At 36.9% G+C, this 16,107-nt stretch overlaps 1 protein-coding gene across 1 annotated transcript; it reads right to left on the reverse strand.

Annotated features, from left to right (window-relative positions):
* Positions 1-375: 375 nt before the first annotated feature.
* Positions 376-8,170, reverse strand: LOC121503529 (nucleoside diphosphate kinase B-like). The gene is made up of 5 exons (XM_041777989.1): positions 8,121-8,170; positions 4,067-4,199; positions 1,938-2,039; positions 931-1,043; positions 376-662 (listed from the first exon to the last, which is right to left on the reverse strand). Exons 2-5 carry the CDS (start codon positions 4,181-4,183, stop codon positions 545-547), a joined length of 450 nt encoding a protein of 149 aa, XP_041633923.1. The 5' UTR covers positions 4,184-4,199; positions 8,121-8,170; the 3' UTR covers positions 376-544.
* Positions 8,171-16,107: the final 7,937 nt, after the last annotated feature.

Below are 16,107 nucleotides of genomic sequence, written 5' to 3' on the forward strand. Positions count from 1 at the left end.
TTTTAGTAATTTTGGTAGGCGGACCACTCCTGGGATGGTTCACCAGTATTCCAAGTTTTCTCTATTTGTGGACAATGGCTGTCACAGAGGTCTGTTGAAGTCCAAAATGCTCAACTTCACCTTTCTCTGATATTAAAATTTGTTTAATTAAGCTGTATTGAAGAACACTTCACACTAGAGATGAGATATGCACTAATGTGGAAAATATTGGGTAAAGAAATAAATAGAGAAGAGCAATCTGATTACTTCACGGAATTTTCTACAATCATCTGCTTTTTAAAAATGGCACACACATTATCCTGTTGCTCACTACCTTCTGTCAACATAAAAACTTCAACATGTTAAAAAGTCAGCTTTAATGAGAAACAGAACCAATGAAAGTTGTTAACACAAGATTTTATTGGTAACTGCTAAATGTTTTGGGTTGGTGAATGAAGACCATGTCAGAGGATCGACTGCTGGGAGGACAGGTTTTGCAGGGATGGGGTCTTTGGGGTGAGTGGGGTCCAGTTGGGTGTAGATAATTGGGCTTTGGTCGGCTAATTTACTCATACAGCCAGGGCTGGGTGGCGGGGGTGTAGTTAACAAACTCCTCGGCCTTGAACCACAGGTCGACCTCAGTCTTGGCATTCTCCAGGGTGTCGCTGCCGTGGATGATGTTCCTTGAAAAACAAAGGAAGAAGGTTAGTGGTGGAATGAATGGATGATTGAATGTTGTTAAATTATGTTAAATTAATGCAAAATATCAACATTTTTCAGATGGATGTACGGATAAATACATTCCAACGGGAACTAATCGACCATACTTTACGTATTATTCTAGGTAAGTTTAATTACGCAGTTTTACTTACAAATGACAGAGGACTGCCAGGAAATAATAAACTAATTTTTTTTTTATCAATGACATGATAATATGAGGCTGTTACTTACCTGCCAATGTTGATGCACAGGTCTCCACGGATGCTGCCAGGCTTGGAGTCAGCAGGGTTGGTCTCACCCAGCATCATCCTGACCAGCTTCACAATGTTCTGACCCTCCCACACCTGTGGACACATTACCACACCTGTTACATGAGTGGTCACGTAAGTATGGCCTTTTGGATAAAGAATCATTGGTTGAATTTAAGTTAGGAGGACCAGGTTTTGGAGCCTTTAAAGAGGGACACTTAAATTATACCACAGAGCCCATAGTACATTTGGACTTTTCATTAGTGCAACTTTTAATACCATAAAAGTTGCCTCAGCAGATGAAAAGTTATTTTTCTTACAACAAACCAAAACTTGAATTAGAAAACGGAGCTACGGTAAATACCTCCAACACTAAAACTCATAAAAATGTATCTAAAATTAAACATTTTTGCAAAATTAAAAACAAACAAAACTGGCAAACCAGCAATACAAAACGAATTAAAACAAAACTGAAATTAAAAACAAAAGCAAACTAAAAAAATCTGAAACTACAGGCTTAGGCTTGTGCCGAAGTTACATTTTCAATGCAGGAGTTTTACAATTAATAAATAGTTTCCAGTGTGGTATTAATAAACTTAATCTAGTCAAGTATCTGAATGCATCCTCACCATTAAGACATGCTGAGACAAAGGCTGTTAAATCTGGACTGTAAAGCTGTGAGTTAAAAGGAATGTGCAACACATTGAAGTTGATTTATCATGTAAGTGTCCCTCTAAAGGATGCGACCTCTCACACTCAGTGTGAAGGTGTTCGACTCCATGCGGTGAAAGAAAGACCTTGACAACAAAGAAGGTGTGAAGAGACAACAAGGACAACCAGGCAAGCAAGCGCAGATGGAAAACGGGAGAGGGAGACGTGTTGATTAAATGGAAAGAGATAAAAAGAGAAAGATATCTGACAGAGTACCAGAGATGTACAGGATGACTAAGTGTTGTCAAGTGTGTGTCTGTGTGTGTGTGTGTGTGTTACCATGGCGAGGATGGGTCCAGAGGACATGTATTTGCAGAGACCAGCATAGAAAGGCATGTCCTTCAGGTCCAGGTAGTGCTTCTTCATGTGGTCCTCAGAGGCCTGAAAGCACACAGAATATAAAATATGAATACAAATCTACATTCAAAGCCAGTATATTCACTTAAGTATAAAGTACTTTACTATAATGTCTTTATTTACATTTGTCTCACATGTTTTGTATAATCATGTAAAATATCGCTTTAACCCTTAGTTTTTATTTTATACTGTAACTCCAAATTTAGCATTAAAAAATTAATATATACCCACTTAACACTGTTTTATAAGTCAGCATATATAAAATTTAATAGATAATTTATTTAAATAATTGCTAACACAAATGTTATCACCTTATGTGTGAAAATAATTATTATGCTACAGCTCTCAATTTGAAATGCGAAGATATATTGTAGAATGAAAATGAAATGGTTTGACCACAATAATAAAAGTTACAGATACAATAAGGGAAATTCTGAATTTTAATATGGAAAAAAAAACAAATATAGCCAATGTAAAGAGACTGTAAAGTAATACACTTTTAAAAGAAAGTGATATCAAACACCCACTGTTTGTTGTTCTCAGCTCAGCGTTCACACTGCTGAAAAAGCTCTTCTTGTGTCTTGTTTGTATGTCACTCACAGGCTTAAGCTCATTTTATATATTTGTTGGGTTTTCATAAGTCTTTCTCCTCTTCAGCTGTTAGCCCTGCCAACACATGGAGTTCATCTGTCCACAGAACAGTTTTCCATTTTGCCTCAGTCCATTTTAAACTGGCTTTGGCCCAAAGAAGATGCCAGCGCTTCTAGATCATGTTCACATATGGCTTCTTTCCGTGTTACTGCTTTGACTTGCATTTGTGGATGGCACAGTCAACTGTGTTGACAGATAATAATTTCTAGAAGTGTACCTGAGCCCATGAAGTTATTTCCAGTACAGAATCGTGCCTGTTTTTAATGCAATACCACCTCAGGGCCCAAAGTAGGGGGCATCCATTGTTGACCTTCGGCCTTGTCCCCTGTGATTGTTTTTGGTACTGTAGATGGTGGTATATTGAATGTCTTTGTTGAGGAACATCACCCTGAAATTGTTCTACAGTTTTTTCCTGCTTTTACTTCTGAATGATTCTGCCTCTTTAAAATGTTCCTTTTATACTTAGTCATGTTACTGACCTGTTGCCAAATAATCGTAGTTAGGGCCAAATCCAGCTCCAGCTGTCTTTCATGGGTGCCATCAACTTTTCCACCCATTTGTTGCCCCGTCCCTACTTTTTTGAGATGTGTTGCTGCCATTAAATTCCAGATGAAGTAATATTTTTCCAAGAATTGTTAAATTTACTCATTTTCAGCATCTGATATGTTTATGTTCTTTTTGTGAGCTTTGCAACTCACTGCATTATGTTTTTATTTACATTTCACCCAGACTCCTAGCTTTTTTGAAACTGGCGTTGTACAGTAGAGTACAGTAGTTAGCCTGGATGAGCATTAGTTAACATTTTCTTTATGTACCTGCAGTTATAAGGATGTTTCATCCATATAAAGAAAAATGTAACATCTCTACACAGATGATACACTACTTTATATTTCTACTTTACATAATAATTGGAGGCAGCAGTGGTTTTTAAGCTCAGTTTGTCATTTTTATTAGTAAACCTTACTTTGAGTTCGTCCTTTAATGTATTAGTTTACATAGACAGTGAAAGCATTTACACTGCCAGACACAACAGCTGAGAATAACTTCATTAAGTGCGATAGTGATAGCAGTGTGAGTCCTTCAGATGAGCTGTAACATTCAACAACTCAACAGCTGTCATCTCCTCACATAAATTAAATACCTGTGCAGTGTATGCTTCTATCTGTGTGCACTTCTAAGTTAAGGAGCAACAATTTAACTTTCCTTTTTTTTATGAGGGATGTATTTAAGGCATAAGTTAAAAATTAACTGCTGAATATATCAGAACTTTTTTAGGGTTTTGTTTCCAAATTAAAAGTCTTTGAGGAACAGCCTAAAGTTGTGTGTGCCTTTCTAAAATATTGTTCTTTATAAATAACCTTTACAGGATCAAACCCAATTCAAGCCATCTTCATCATTACCTGCAAGAATTTGGCGGCAACCAGCCTGAAACCTCTGGTCTCAAAACGCTTGATGATCTCACCACACAGTCCTCTCTGGACGCCATCAGGCTTCACAGCAATGAAGGTACGCTCCATTTCGGCTGAGAGAAGGCTGAAGATACACAACCCAAACAGAATGAAAAAAAACACATTAACACTGAATTCTGATGACAGTTTTAGGACTTTAAAGTGAAATGAAAAACTAAACCTGAAAATGCTATTGTCAACACAAAGGATGCCGTTAATTTTTTCTACCATTTGGATATTTTTTATCATGTGTGTGGTCTCTACACTAATTTTTAGTTTGGATTTGGGTTTACAGTGTGTACTCTTTCAAATATCTTGCAGGTAGTGAGTGCACTGAGCACAAGTTCAGCCAGGAGCACAGTGTCAAGAAACACACATAGTTTGCAAATTTTAAAATATTTAAATTTTATTAGAAGCAATCATTCTGAATATGTTGCTGTTATTTATATTTGGTGGTCTGGCTGTTCTGGGATCCCCTGCCCTTACACAGTCCTTTTTTGAAAGCTTGAGCCAGGGAAATAAACAGAAAAAATCTTGGCCAGAGCAGGCATCATTCACATCACAATGGCATTGATTAAGTCAGGTGTACCATAATGGAGGAGCTGGGGTGGAGGAGGGTCGCAAAAGCAATCCATCTTTTTTTTTTAATCAAATTTGATTCGCTTAAGTTCTCTTCTTCTGTGCTGCCTGTTTAAATTTCAGGGGCGTCTATCATGTGTGAGTGAATTGTGTATGACAGCAGCTCAGTATCATCCTCAGATCATACGTGTCCAGTATGCACTACAGGACTACTCATTAGAGACACTTTATTCTCCTGAATGTGAAATCAAAGCTGCCCTCTGAGTGTTTCTGGCAGTGTTTTCTACTCTCTCAGCACAGAGAAACCATTCAGTGAAAGACGACACCAGTGCAGACAAAGCTTTGGCTGCAGCGCTTTCTAATTATACTGCCAGTTGGTATCTGCTCATGTGAAGCTGATAGGACCTGAGGGCAGGGGGCACTGGCAGGAATTCAGGAAGAGAGAGCGGAAAACCTTCGACGGCTTCAGGGGTGATGTTTCTGAGGGTCTAATTAGGGTTCAGGGTCACATATCGAGGTTATGTTCTGCTGATTTATCAAACACAACGTTTTATGACTTCTTTCTGTACTCTGAGCCCCTGGTGATGGCAGGCTGGACAGTTTTCAGCACTGTTGCTGCACAGACTAGATCAGACAGTCATAAATCTGGGCCATAGTGATCAGACTTCAGTCATATTCAGTGTGACTATTCCTTATCCTTATAAACTTTCTAAAGGAACCCAGCATATAAAGACATGTTGGCTCTGTTAAACATTAGAGTCCTTAATATCTACATCATAAAAAGATACATCAGATTGGTACATTCTGACATTTTGTTGTGCATGCACTCTAGGTAGTAAGGTTAAATTGTTGCATTTTTCCTTCTATGACTTGTCATCCTTAAAGACTTTTTAATTGTGCAGTTTAATTGAGGAAGGCATTAAGGAACAAGTTGAATACAATCAAAAAGATGTTGGATGAAAAAGTGCATTACATACCAATATCAATTTCACAGCAATGGCTGCCAACGTGGCATTTTTCCTCAAAATATATAAATCTTCTGTTTCATTGTAAAACATACAATTAAAAGAAAACAATGCTGATTCATTGAGGCCAGTTTTTTGCTTTTGTCTTTTTATTGTTGTCTTAAAAGTAGCAGCTTAAATGTTACTAAACTTCAAGCTAATTTTCAACAACAATAACTGATGGAAAAATTCACAACTTCATTGTTTCTATTCAGACCATTTTTTTTACTTTAAGGTTAATGTAAATTTTTTAACTCAACTGTATTAATGTAATTTTCATCTGTTTGTCTCATTTTCACCTATTTTATTTCATCTTACTTTTTATTCTTTCTGCTTTCCCTTTTTCTCCTTGAAATGTTCAAATGTCACCAAAGTTGTAATGTCACAAAAACACAAAAATTCTCTTTCCTATAGGTTTTAGAAGTTATTTCATACTCTAATTCAGTCACTCTAATTTCATAACTTTTAATGGATTATATTGGAAAACGCTGCCCTGCCTTTAACATTTGTAATCAAGCTTCTTGATCATGTATCTTATTATTTGACATTCTTGTTTGCACTTGTAGCTGCTTTCCAACGAGGTTCAAGCTTTTAGTGAAGTTTATTTAGAACTATACAAACTGTGAAAAAACGATTGGAACTCAAAGAGTTTAGAGGAGAAAAATTCAGTCTTAAGTGTCCTTGAACATACCACTAATACACCTGTGACAAGGTTATATAGTTGACTAAAACTAACTGAATAACCTAAACTATAGTGTAAAAGTAATTTCAATTAACTGAAACTAAGTGAAAACTAGTTTTTTTAAAAAAAAAACCTGAATATTGAACTAAAACTGTATAATAAATCAATCAAATGAGGGCTGTAAAGTGGCCTATTTGAATCTGTTTTTAAAAACAAAAAAATGTATGGTACTTACTTTTCATGGCCCTTTAGGGTCTTTTCCCCAACAAGTATAAAAAACGAACACATAAAACTAATAAAAACTAAGCTCAAACAAAGCATTGCAAAATAAAAACTTAACAAACAACCAAGCAGTTGAAACTCATAAAAACTTATCTGAATTTTAAAAAGAAAAATTGAAAACAAAAAAGAATAGAAAATATTTAAAAAATACAAAACTATTATAACCTTGCAGGAAGATTAAGAGTTCTTATTTAAAAAAGTAAAATAATTTAAGTATAGACATATCAAATTTACAAAGTCAATCAGTCCAATCATTCATACGGAAGCACTGCTTTATGGTGTCCCCTTTCAGTGAACCAATCAGGACTTGACTTACTGTGAGGTGGAGTTTCTGCCTACACATAGCAACTCTTATGTGTCAAGCACATGGTGCTGTGACACATAAGAAGCAAACCTTTCTGTGTCAGCTATGCTCTTAGCATTAACTCTAGAAATGTAATGATCAACACTGTTCTTCAGGTTTCTTTTATTTAGAATTTTTTTCCAACTGTAGAAGAGACACAGGAAATAAATGAGGCAATATGTTTAATGTTAACTTGTGTGAATTAAAGTGCTACAAAGTAGGACAATACATTATAGTTTTTTCTTTTATTTGTTTCTAATACATCTCTGAGGAAGAATTGCGCACCATTTGAGTATATTATTTTAACTAAATATTTCTATGATTCTTACTAAATATTTTTGGTTATTATTTTATTGTGTTTATACCTAATACTATGCATATCTACTGTAATGAACAGTAGAAAAGTTGTAGTTGAACTAATTACAAACCCACTGTATAAGTTCTGTTACTTGATTTTTAACACTCCGTAAACCTTAATTGAGGTGTTGGAATTCTTTGTACTGACACTAAAGTTTTATTTTCTCACACATGTTCAACAGCATAATTTTTCATGCATTTCTAAAGTTACATTTCAACATTTATTCACAAGATAAAACACTTAAATTCATTAGTGCCCAAGGAAGTTAAACCTGAATTCTCTTCTCTGTGAATGTGAACTTGGGGTAACGGTTGCCTGTCTTGTCTCAAGTCCTGTCTGCAGCTGTCCAGCATGTCACTGCTGAAGAAGCATGTGCTGCTCTGGACAACAAATGTTCGGAGCATTCATAGTAAAAATGACAACTGGTGTCATATTACTATGCTTACTATACTAGTTAAAATCAAGTAAACATAAATTCAGAGAAATAAAGATCAGGAATATTTGTGGCGATACCATGGATGCTCATAATGAGCCCATGTACATAACATGAGCAGCAGAACAGCTATCACCACTGACTGACTAAAAAATATTTTGTGAAACTCAGACAGAAGAAAGACAGGTGTGAGAAGAACTGATCTCTCTACCTCTCTACTGGCTTAAAAAATATAAACTGTTAATGGCCTGTAATGTAAAACTCAGTTTGATAGAAATCAGTTAGAAAGACAACACAGAATGACTTTCATGTGTGCGATATCTACCTTGGTTTTGGGTCGAGGAGAACTTGTGAAGACGTGCAGCGGGGATGCGATCACCGAGGCCGAAGACCAGCAGAGGCGCTCTATTTAAAGGCTTCACTGTCGGGGGAGGGGTGGGAGGGTGGTCCAAAAGTGTGTGGCATGCATGTGTTTATTTGGGGGGCATACAGTAGAAGTGGCTGAGTGTGTGTTGTTGACTGACTGATCCGTCCTAGAGTCACAGTGTGTTATCTTTATGGGGACATATACTTCAAAAACATTATTGGAAATGAGGACCTCTGTGCAAAATGGGGACATTTTCTGAAATCTGACTTTTCTTTTGACATGTTTTGCAAAGTGAGGACATTTTTAAGAAAACAGGAGGAAATTTGTTACTAATACTATGCAACATTTACACATATTAATTCATACATGACATTAAATGCTGTTTATGGTAACTCAAATATCAGCTAACAATCAAGATTAAGTTGAATTAGCGATGGAGCAGATGGAGAAGATGTGGAAAGCTGATATATGAGTGAAGCAGCAGGTGAGTTGGTGCTGACAGGACTAAGCTGTAGCCAACATACTGACTATATATTTATCACTATACGGCACATTTACACCTCTGCCTCCCAACAAAGTATGTTAACGTTTCAGGCACATACTTAAGTTTTAATTGAATTCTAGAAATATCTATCTATCTATCTATCTGGACAAAAGTATTTGGCCACCTAGCCATTACACTAACAGGGACTGTGATGATATTGTAGTTAAATACATGTACTTCAATATAAAGATTGCCTGCCCTTGCCGCTTTAACAGCCTCGATTCTTTTTGGAAGACTTTCCATGAGATTTTGGAGCGTTTTTGTGGGAATTCGTGCCCATTCTTTCTGTAGAGCTTTTATGAGGTCGAGCACACAATAAGGCCTGGCTTGCAATCTCAATTTGAAAGGTGCTGGATGGGGTTGAGGTCAGGGCTCTGTGCGGGCCAGTAAGTTCTTCCACACTAAACTCATTAAACCATGTCTTTATAGTCCTTGCTTTGGGGCACAGTTAAGTTGGAGTAGAAAAAGGCCTTCCCTAAACTGTTGCCACAAAGTTGGAAGCATGGCATTGTCCAAAAATGTCTTGGTATACTGAAGCATTTAGACTGGCCCTCACTGGGGATAAGGGGCCTAAACCAAACTATGAAAAATGGCAGAGACTTGCCATTGGACTTGGTGATGATGCATGTAGCTGCTCAGTCAAATATGAAAAGCAGGGGAATATCAACTAAATTTTAGTTTTGACAAAAGCGAGTCACCAGTGGCTGTACTCTCCATGTATGAAATACATAGGCTAAACTTGATACAGGACTCCATCTGTTTCATCAAGCACATTATGCTATTTAAAGCCATACGTCTGAGTATCATACATTACAGGAGCCATATAACATGTTACTTTGTCAACCGTGTACAGTCAGTGTCTTGGCTCAGCCTGGTACTGTCAGCACGGCCATGTTTGAACCTCAGGCTGAACCCTGTCATCTGCTGTTTCACTCAGATATCAGCATCTAGATTTCCTGCTGCATCAGTGCGCTCATGAACCCAGCAGACACACAGAGCTGGTGGAGCTCAGTATGAAGTCAAGAGTTCAAAGTTTAGATTTCGAAAAAGAGAAATGTTGATTTCTTTAACGAATCCTTCAAAATTGCAACTTTACTTGTTCAATGGGAATGTACATTTACATATCACTTCATGAGAAAAGGAGTTAGTCTGTCTCAAATTTAGAACCGTAAGACCAAGAGACCATTTTGGCATCCAATCAGGAAACTTCACATTCTGTTGCCATGCAGTTGAGGGTGGCGTTAAGTTTGAGGTCCGTCTTTGTGGAAGTCCTGAAATGATATGAAATTTAAGACTGTTTGCTTTGCCAGTTCCCCTGTTGCTATATTGTCTATTTTTTCTCTTTTTTTGCACAGATATCACTGCAGAACAAAAATTGGGCCAGTTCCAGTCAAAGCCAACAAGTTGTGAACTAATGGCTTCCTAGTTTTAGACAAAAATATTAGATTTCATGAGCTCTAAATAGCAAGCTAACTGAATCAAAAAATGCCACTATCTCAACTCATTTAAAAGGACTGAGGCAAAATGGAAAACTGTTCTGTGGTCAAATGATTAAAATTTGAAATTCTGGTAACACTTCAATTTAGGAGACCCTCATAAAGGGTAATATTAAGTAATAAGTGGTAATTACCATGTAATAAGTTGGCATTATACCAAATAATTACTTGGTAATATCAATAAATTATTTACCTAGTAACAACGTATTGATTATCAAGTACTTCCTAATAATAATATTGGGGCAACTCTATGGTAAATAGGTGGTATTTTACCCTAACCCTAACCCCCTAACACTAACACCAAAAATTTTTTGAAAATTTTTCAGGAAGGAATCCCTTTAAATTGGGTGGGCCAAAATACAGAAATTACCAGGTAAAAATCAAGGAATTTATATAGAAAATTATCATCTCATTTCATCTCAAGAAATTACTTGGTAAAGTAACACTTAATTACCAGAGGATTTCCACAGTATTACAGGTAATTACTTGATAGTTTATAAATTGTTACCAGGTAAATACTTCCTTAATGTAATTGATTTATTACTCTGTAAAATGCAAACTTATTACCATGTAATAACCTCACTATTATTTAGATATTACTTGATAATTACACTGTTGCATCGGTGCCCATGGGGTTGGCAGCTCACACTTTTTGAAAGGCACTATCAATGCTGAAAAGTATTAGAGGATTTAGAGCAACATTGCTCCCATCCAGATAACTCCTTTTTCAGGGAAGGCCTTGCACATTTTACCAAGACAATGCTAAACCACATCCATCACAACAACAGCATGGCTTCATAGAGGAGCCTGGGTGCTGAACTGGACTGCCTGAAGTCTAGACCTTTCACCAGTAGAAAACATTTGGTGCATCATAAAACAAAAAAAAAAAAAATGGCAAAGAAGACCGTTGAACAGCTAGAATCCTGCATCAGACTAGAATGGGACAGCACTCCTCCCCCACAACTCCAGCAACTGCTCTCCTCACTTCCCATACGTTTAGACTGTTGTTAAAGGCAGAGAGGTTGCTCCACAATGGTAAACATGGCCCTGTCCTTACTTTTTTGAGGCATTGCTGCCATCAAATTAGGGCTGAACGATTTGGGAAAATAATCTAATTGCAATTTTTTTTCCCCCCAATATTGCAACTGCAATTTGATATATGATTATTCCTTAAGTTCCTCATCTCATGTATTTTCCAACACAAGCCATAAATCATTCTATATCACAGTCAATACAATATTAGATAAAACTAGGGCTGAACAATTTTGAGAAAATATCTGTGATGATTTTGACTTGCAAATTGAACATGAATTGTTGTAATGAAGGGAATGATCATTTTTATGTAATCCTCATATTTAATCAGAAAAATGTACAAAAATGAAGAAGGTAGGATTTTTTTGTGGACTATTCTACAAAAATGGATCTCAAATGATTGCATGATATGTAATGTGTAACATCTCTGCTGCAAAAACAAAGTTTGAAACTGGTATTTTGACTTAAATTTCAGGTTAAAAAAATGTTACAACTTCTGCGATTTGAATATTGCAGCAGGCCATATTGCTATTTAATCTAATTTTCGATACATTTTTGATTAGTTGGGGTGATTTGGACGTCATTGCATTCTGTTTTTTATTTACATTTTACATCAATTAAAGTCAAAGTGACTTTTTAATTTTACTTACAGGTTTAATGCAATGAAGTCTATAGTCTAAAGTCTAAAACTTACATTTGAGATGTCCAGAATTTTGAATGTGTGTTTTATTTCTTTTAAATATTATTTATTTACCGAAAGTATTTTATGTTTGATGCATTTTTGTTTTTGCACGTAGCTGATGGGAAATGTTGGATGCAGAGCTCTTGAAGGAGTTTCTATATTTGATCCTTTTTCCATCACACTTCCTTCCTCCTCTTTACTGAACAGGTGGGATGTATTATATAAGTGGGGGTCTCCATCTGCATGTGTTATATAATAACTGAATTTAGACTGAAACTCACACACTCTGCTGCAGTCATGCAAACACTCCAACACTTTAAGTGTCTTTAATCTGAAGCTCCAACCTTCACCCTTCCCCCAAATTTGACCCTAAATATAAACCCTTCTCCTAAACAGGGATGGAAAGCTGTCCTCCCTGGGGAGGCACTGGTCCAGTCTGCGGTCCTGAGGGGGGGATGCTAGGACCCTATCAGCTGAAATTAAAACACACCTCCCCTCTCACGCACACACTCCAGATTTTTGCCCATCTTACATGGCACAGAAAGCTGCTCCAACACAGCTGTGTGGCGTCTAATGTTACTGATCTGATTTCATGCTTTACGTGCACAAGAATGAGATCACAATATGTGGTGGAAGAAATACTCAGATCCTTACTGTATTTATACCACACGTTAATATGACTCCTTCTGAGAATAGACCGGTGTGCTACTTAAGTCTGCTTTCATGAGAACATGAAAGAAGCAGGTTTTAGGGTTGTGATGATTCACTTTCCTGGAAAGAGTTCAGTATTAGTATCTAAGATATAGGGGAATAGAAGCAGAAAATGGGATAAATGAAATCTTAAATTTGTGCTTGAAGACCTACCACTGCAGGTTATCCTGCATTCAACACACATTTTGGTAGCACTGCATTTTAGTGGACCCTAATGACCTAGTAATTTGATAGTAATTAGGTGGTAAGTCAACTAAAAAACTTTGTATTATTAAGAATGTATAGGCCTAGTGATAAAGTATAAATTATCTAGTAATTCCTCGCAATATTGTGGCAACTCTCTGGTAATTAGGTAGTATTTAACCCTAACCCTAATCTTAACCCCCAACCCTCTAACCTTCTAACCCTAACCCTCTTGATATTGTGGCAATTCTCTGGAGTAAGGTATTTTACCCTAACCTCACCCCCTAAACCAAAAATTACCATGAACCTATCCCTAACCTTCATAATATAGTGGCAATTTGCTAGTAATTAGGTGGTATTTTATGCTAACGCTAATCCCCTAACCCTTTAACCCTAACCCTGTAATATATATATGTAATATGTAATGTGGCAATTCTATAGTAATTAGTTGGCATTCAACCCTAGCCCCCTAACCCACTTACCTCTCTAGTAATAAGGTGATACTTAACCCTAACACTAAACCCCTAACCCTCTGAACCTCTTGATATTGTGGCAATTTTCTGGTAATTAGGTGGTATTTTGCCCTAACCCTAGCCCCCTTAACTTAACCCTCATAATATTGTGGCTATTCTCTGGTAAATAGGAGGTATTTTGCCCTACCCTAGCCCACTAAACTTAACTCTCATAATATTGTGGCTATTCTCTGGTAATTAGGTGGTATTTTGCCCTAACCCTAGCCCCCAAACTTAATACTTACATGAATCTAACTCTAACCTTTATAATATTGTTGAAATTCTCTGGTAATTTGGTGGTATTTTGCCCTAACCCTAGCCGTCTAAACCTAAAACTTATCATAAACCTAACCCTAACCCTCGTAATATTGAGGAAATTCTCTTGTAATTAGGTGGTATTTAACCTTAAAGCTAATTCCCTAACCCCTCTAACCCTAACCCTCGTAATAATGTGGCAATTCTCTGGTTATCAGGTGGTATTTTGCCCTAACCCTAGCCCCCTAAACCCAACCCTGACTTTTGTCATATTGTGTCATTTTCTTGGTAACTGGGTGGTATTTTATCCTGACCCTTGTAATATTGTGGCAATTCTCCAGATTTCAGATGGTAGTTCTTCCTTACCCCATACCTTAACCCTTTCAGTATAGTGGCAGTTCTCTGGTAATTAGGTGGTATTTTGCCTTAACCCTAGCCCCCTTACCCTTGTAATACTGTGGCAGTTCCCTGGTAATTGGGTGGTCCTAACCCAAACCTTTGTAGTACATTGGCAATTCTTTGGTGTGTCTTTTGTCTTTTACTCTAACCCTAGCCCCCTAACCCTAGTCCTGAACCTAACCCTCGTAATATTGTACCTAGCAATTCCCTGGTAACAAGATGGTGTTTTACCCTAACCTTTGTGATATTGTGCAATTTTCTGGCAATTAAGTGGTATTTTGCATAGTAATTTCTTAAAAATAAGATATTAATTTGCTAAATTGCTTGATAATTCTCTGGTAATTTCTTTATTTTGGCCTATTTTTATTAAAGTGAGTCCTTCTGAATACTTTTCAAGTAAATTTTAGGGGTATGGTTTGGGGAAAAAAACACTTATCACATGAGAATTGCTACAATATCACAAGGAATTAACCAATAATTGATAAATTATTACTAGGTTATATATTTCCAATTTATTTTACAAGTAATTACACCTGATTCTGGAGAACTTACTAAAAAATAACCACTTATTATGATTAAATTTCTAGGTTATTTGGGCCCACTAAAATAAAGTGTTACCATGAATTCAGTAAGCTAAACAATCATTCAAAGGTTTTTTAAGAAATCTCAAGTTAGACAGTAAAGCAGCAAGAACATTTAAAGGGACAATAATGTAGATTTAAATACACTAGCCTTTTTATGGGTTTTGACCAGTGTTAGAGTGCAACTACAACCCCAATTCCAAAAAAGCTGGGACGTGTATAATGTTCATGTAAACAGAATGAAATAATTTACGAAACACTAAAACCCCATATTCGATAGAAAATAGCACAGACTACATATCAAAAGCTGAACCTGCAAATTTCATTATCATGGAGATTGAAATGCCCATTTGATATGTTTCAGTAAAATTGGTACATGATCTACGTTGGCTCCTCAGGAGGAGGGAAAATTTTCCACTTTGCCTCAGCCCATCCTAAATGGTCTTGGGGCCTCGAAAAGGCATCGACCATTCTGGATCTGCTTTATATGGAGTTTCTGGATGCATCTGTGCTCACAGTGTCTGGTGGAAGCATTCCTGAGCCCCGGCAATGATGTCCACTACAGAATCTTGTCCAAGGCCAAAGATGATGGTCATCTAACATTGTTTTTCTGCTTTATCCCTTGAATGTAGAGATGGGGCACTATGTAAAATGTAAATTATAACAGAATGTAATGATTTGCAAATCTTAAAAACCCGTGTTTTATATACACTATGCAAGGCCTCTCCTGAAAGAGACGTTGTCTGGATGGGAGCATGTGTTGCTGTATTTAGTTTTCAGTATTAATAGTTCCTTTCCAGATGTGTAAGCTGCCAACACCATAGGCACTACTACAATCCCGTACCATCAGCGATACAGGCTTCTGAAGTGTGTACTGATAACAAGCTGGATGGTGCCTCTCCTTGTTCAGCCACTGGCCACAGGGTCTGAGGTTTCAAAGCAGAATTTTCAAAATGTTGATTCATCTGACCACAGAACAGTTTTCCATTTTTGCCTCAGTCCATTTTAAATGGACTTTGACCCAGAGGAAAAGGCTGTTTCTGGACTGTGTTCACATATGGCTTCTTCTTTGCGTGATACAGCTTTAATTGCATTTGTGGATGGAATGGCTAATTGTGTTGACAGATAATGATTTCTTGCAGTGTTCCAGTACAGAATCATGCCTGTTTTCAATGCAGTGCTGCCTAGGGCCTGAAGATCAAAGCATCCAATACTGACCTTTGACCTTGTCCCTTGTACACAGAGATTTCTCCAGATTCTCTGAATCTATTGGTGATATTATGTACTGTAGATGGTGGGATACTCAAAGAGTTGGAAATTCTATGTAGAGGACAATTTTTGTGAAATTATTCCACAATTTTTAAAGGAAATTTTTTAGCAAGTGTTGAACCTCTGCACAAATAATACAACAAAGAGTACAGTCTAGGCCTGCTCCCTTTGTAAACTGTCTTGAGATAACATTGGTTATTTATTGGCACCACACAGATCAAAGTTAATCAACAAGTCAACATGCTAAATCCAAGCATCTTCAATGTAGTCTGTTTTCTCTT

The sequence above is a fragment of the Cheilinus undulatus genome, linkage group 21 (genome assembly GCF_018320785.1).
Source record: "Cheilinus undulatus linkage group 21, ASM1832078v1, whole genome shotgun sequence".
Lineage (NCBI taxonomy): Eukaryota > Metazoa > Chordata > Actinopteri > Labriformes > Labridae > Cheilinus > Cheilinus undulatus.

Coding starts and splice junctions, on each gene's coding strand:
- LOC121503529 (XM_041777989.1), bottom strand. CDS start 4,183: ATGGAGCGTACCTTCATTGCTGTGAAGCCTGATGGCGTCCAGAGAGGA. Junction 2,040..4,066: donor TTGCCGCCAAATTCTTGCAG/GTAATGATGAAG, acceptor GTGTGCTTTCAG/GCCTCTGAGGACCACATGAA. Junction 1,044..1,937: donor CTGGACCCATCCTCGCCATG/GTAACACACACA, acceptor ATGTGTCCACAG/GTGTGGGAGGGTCAGAACAT.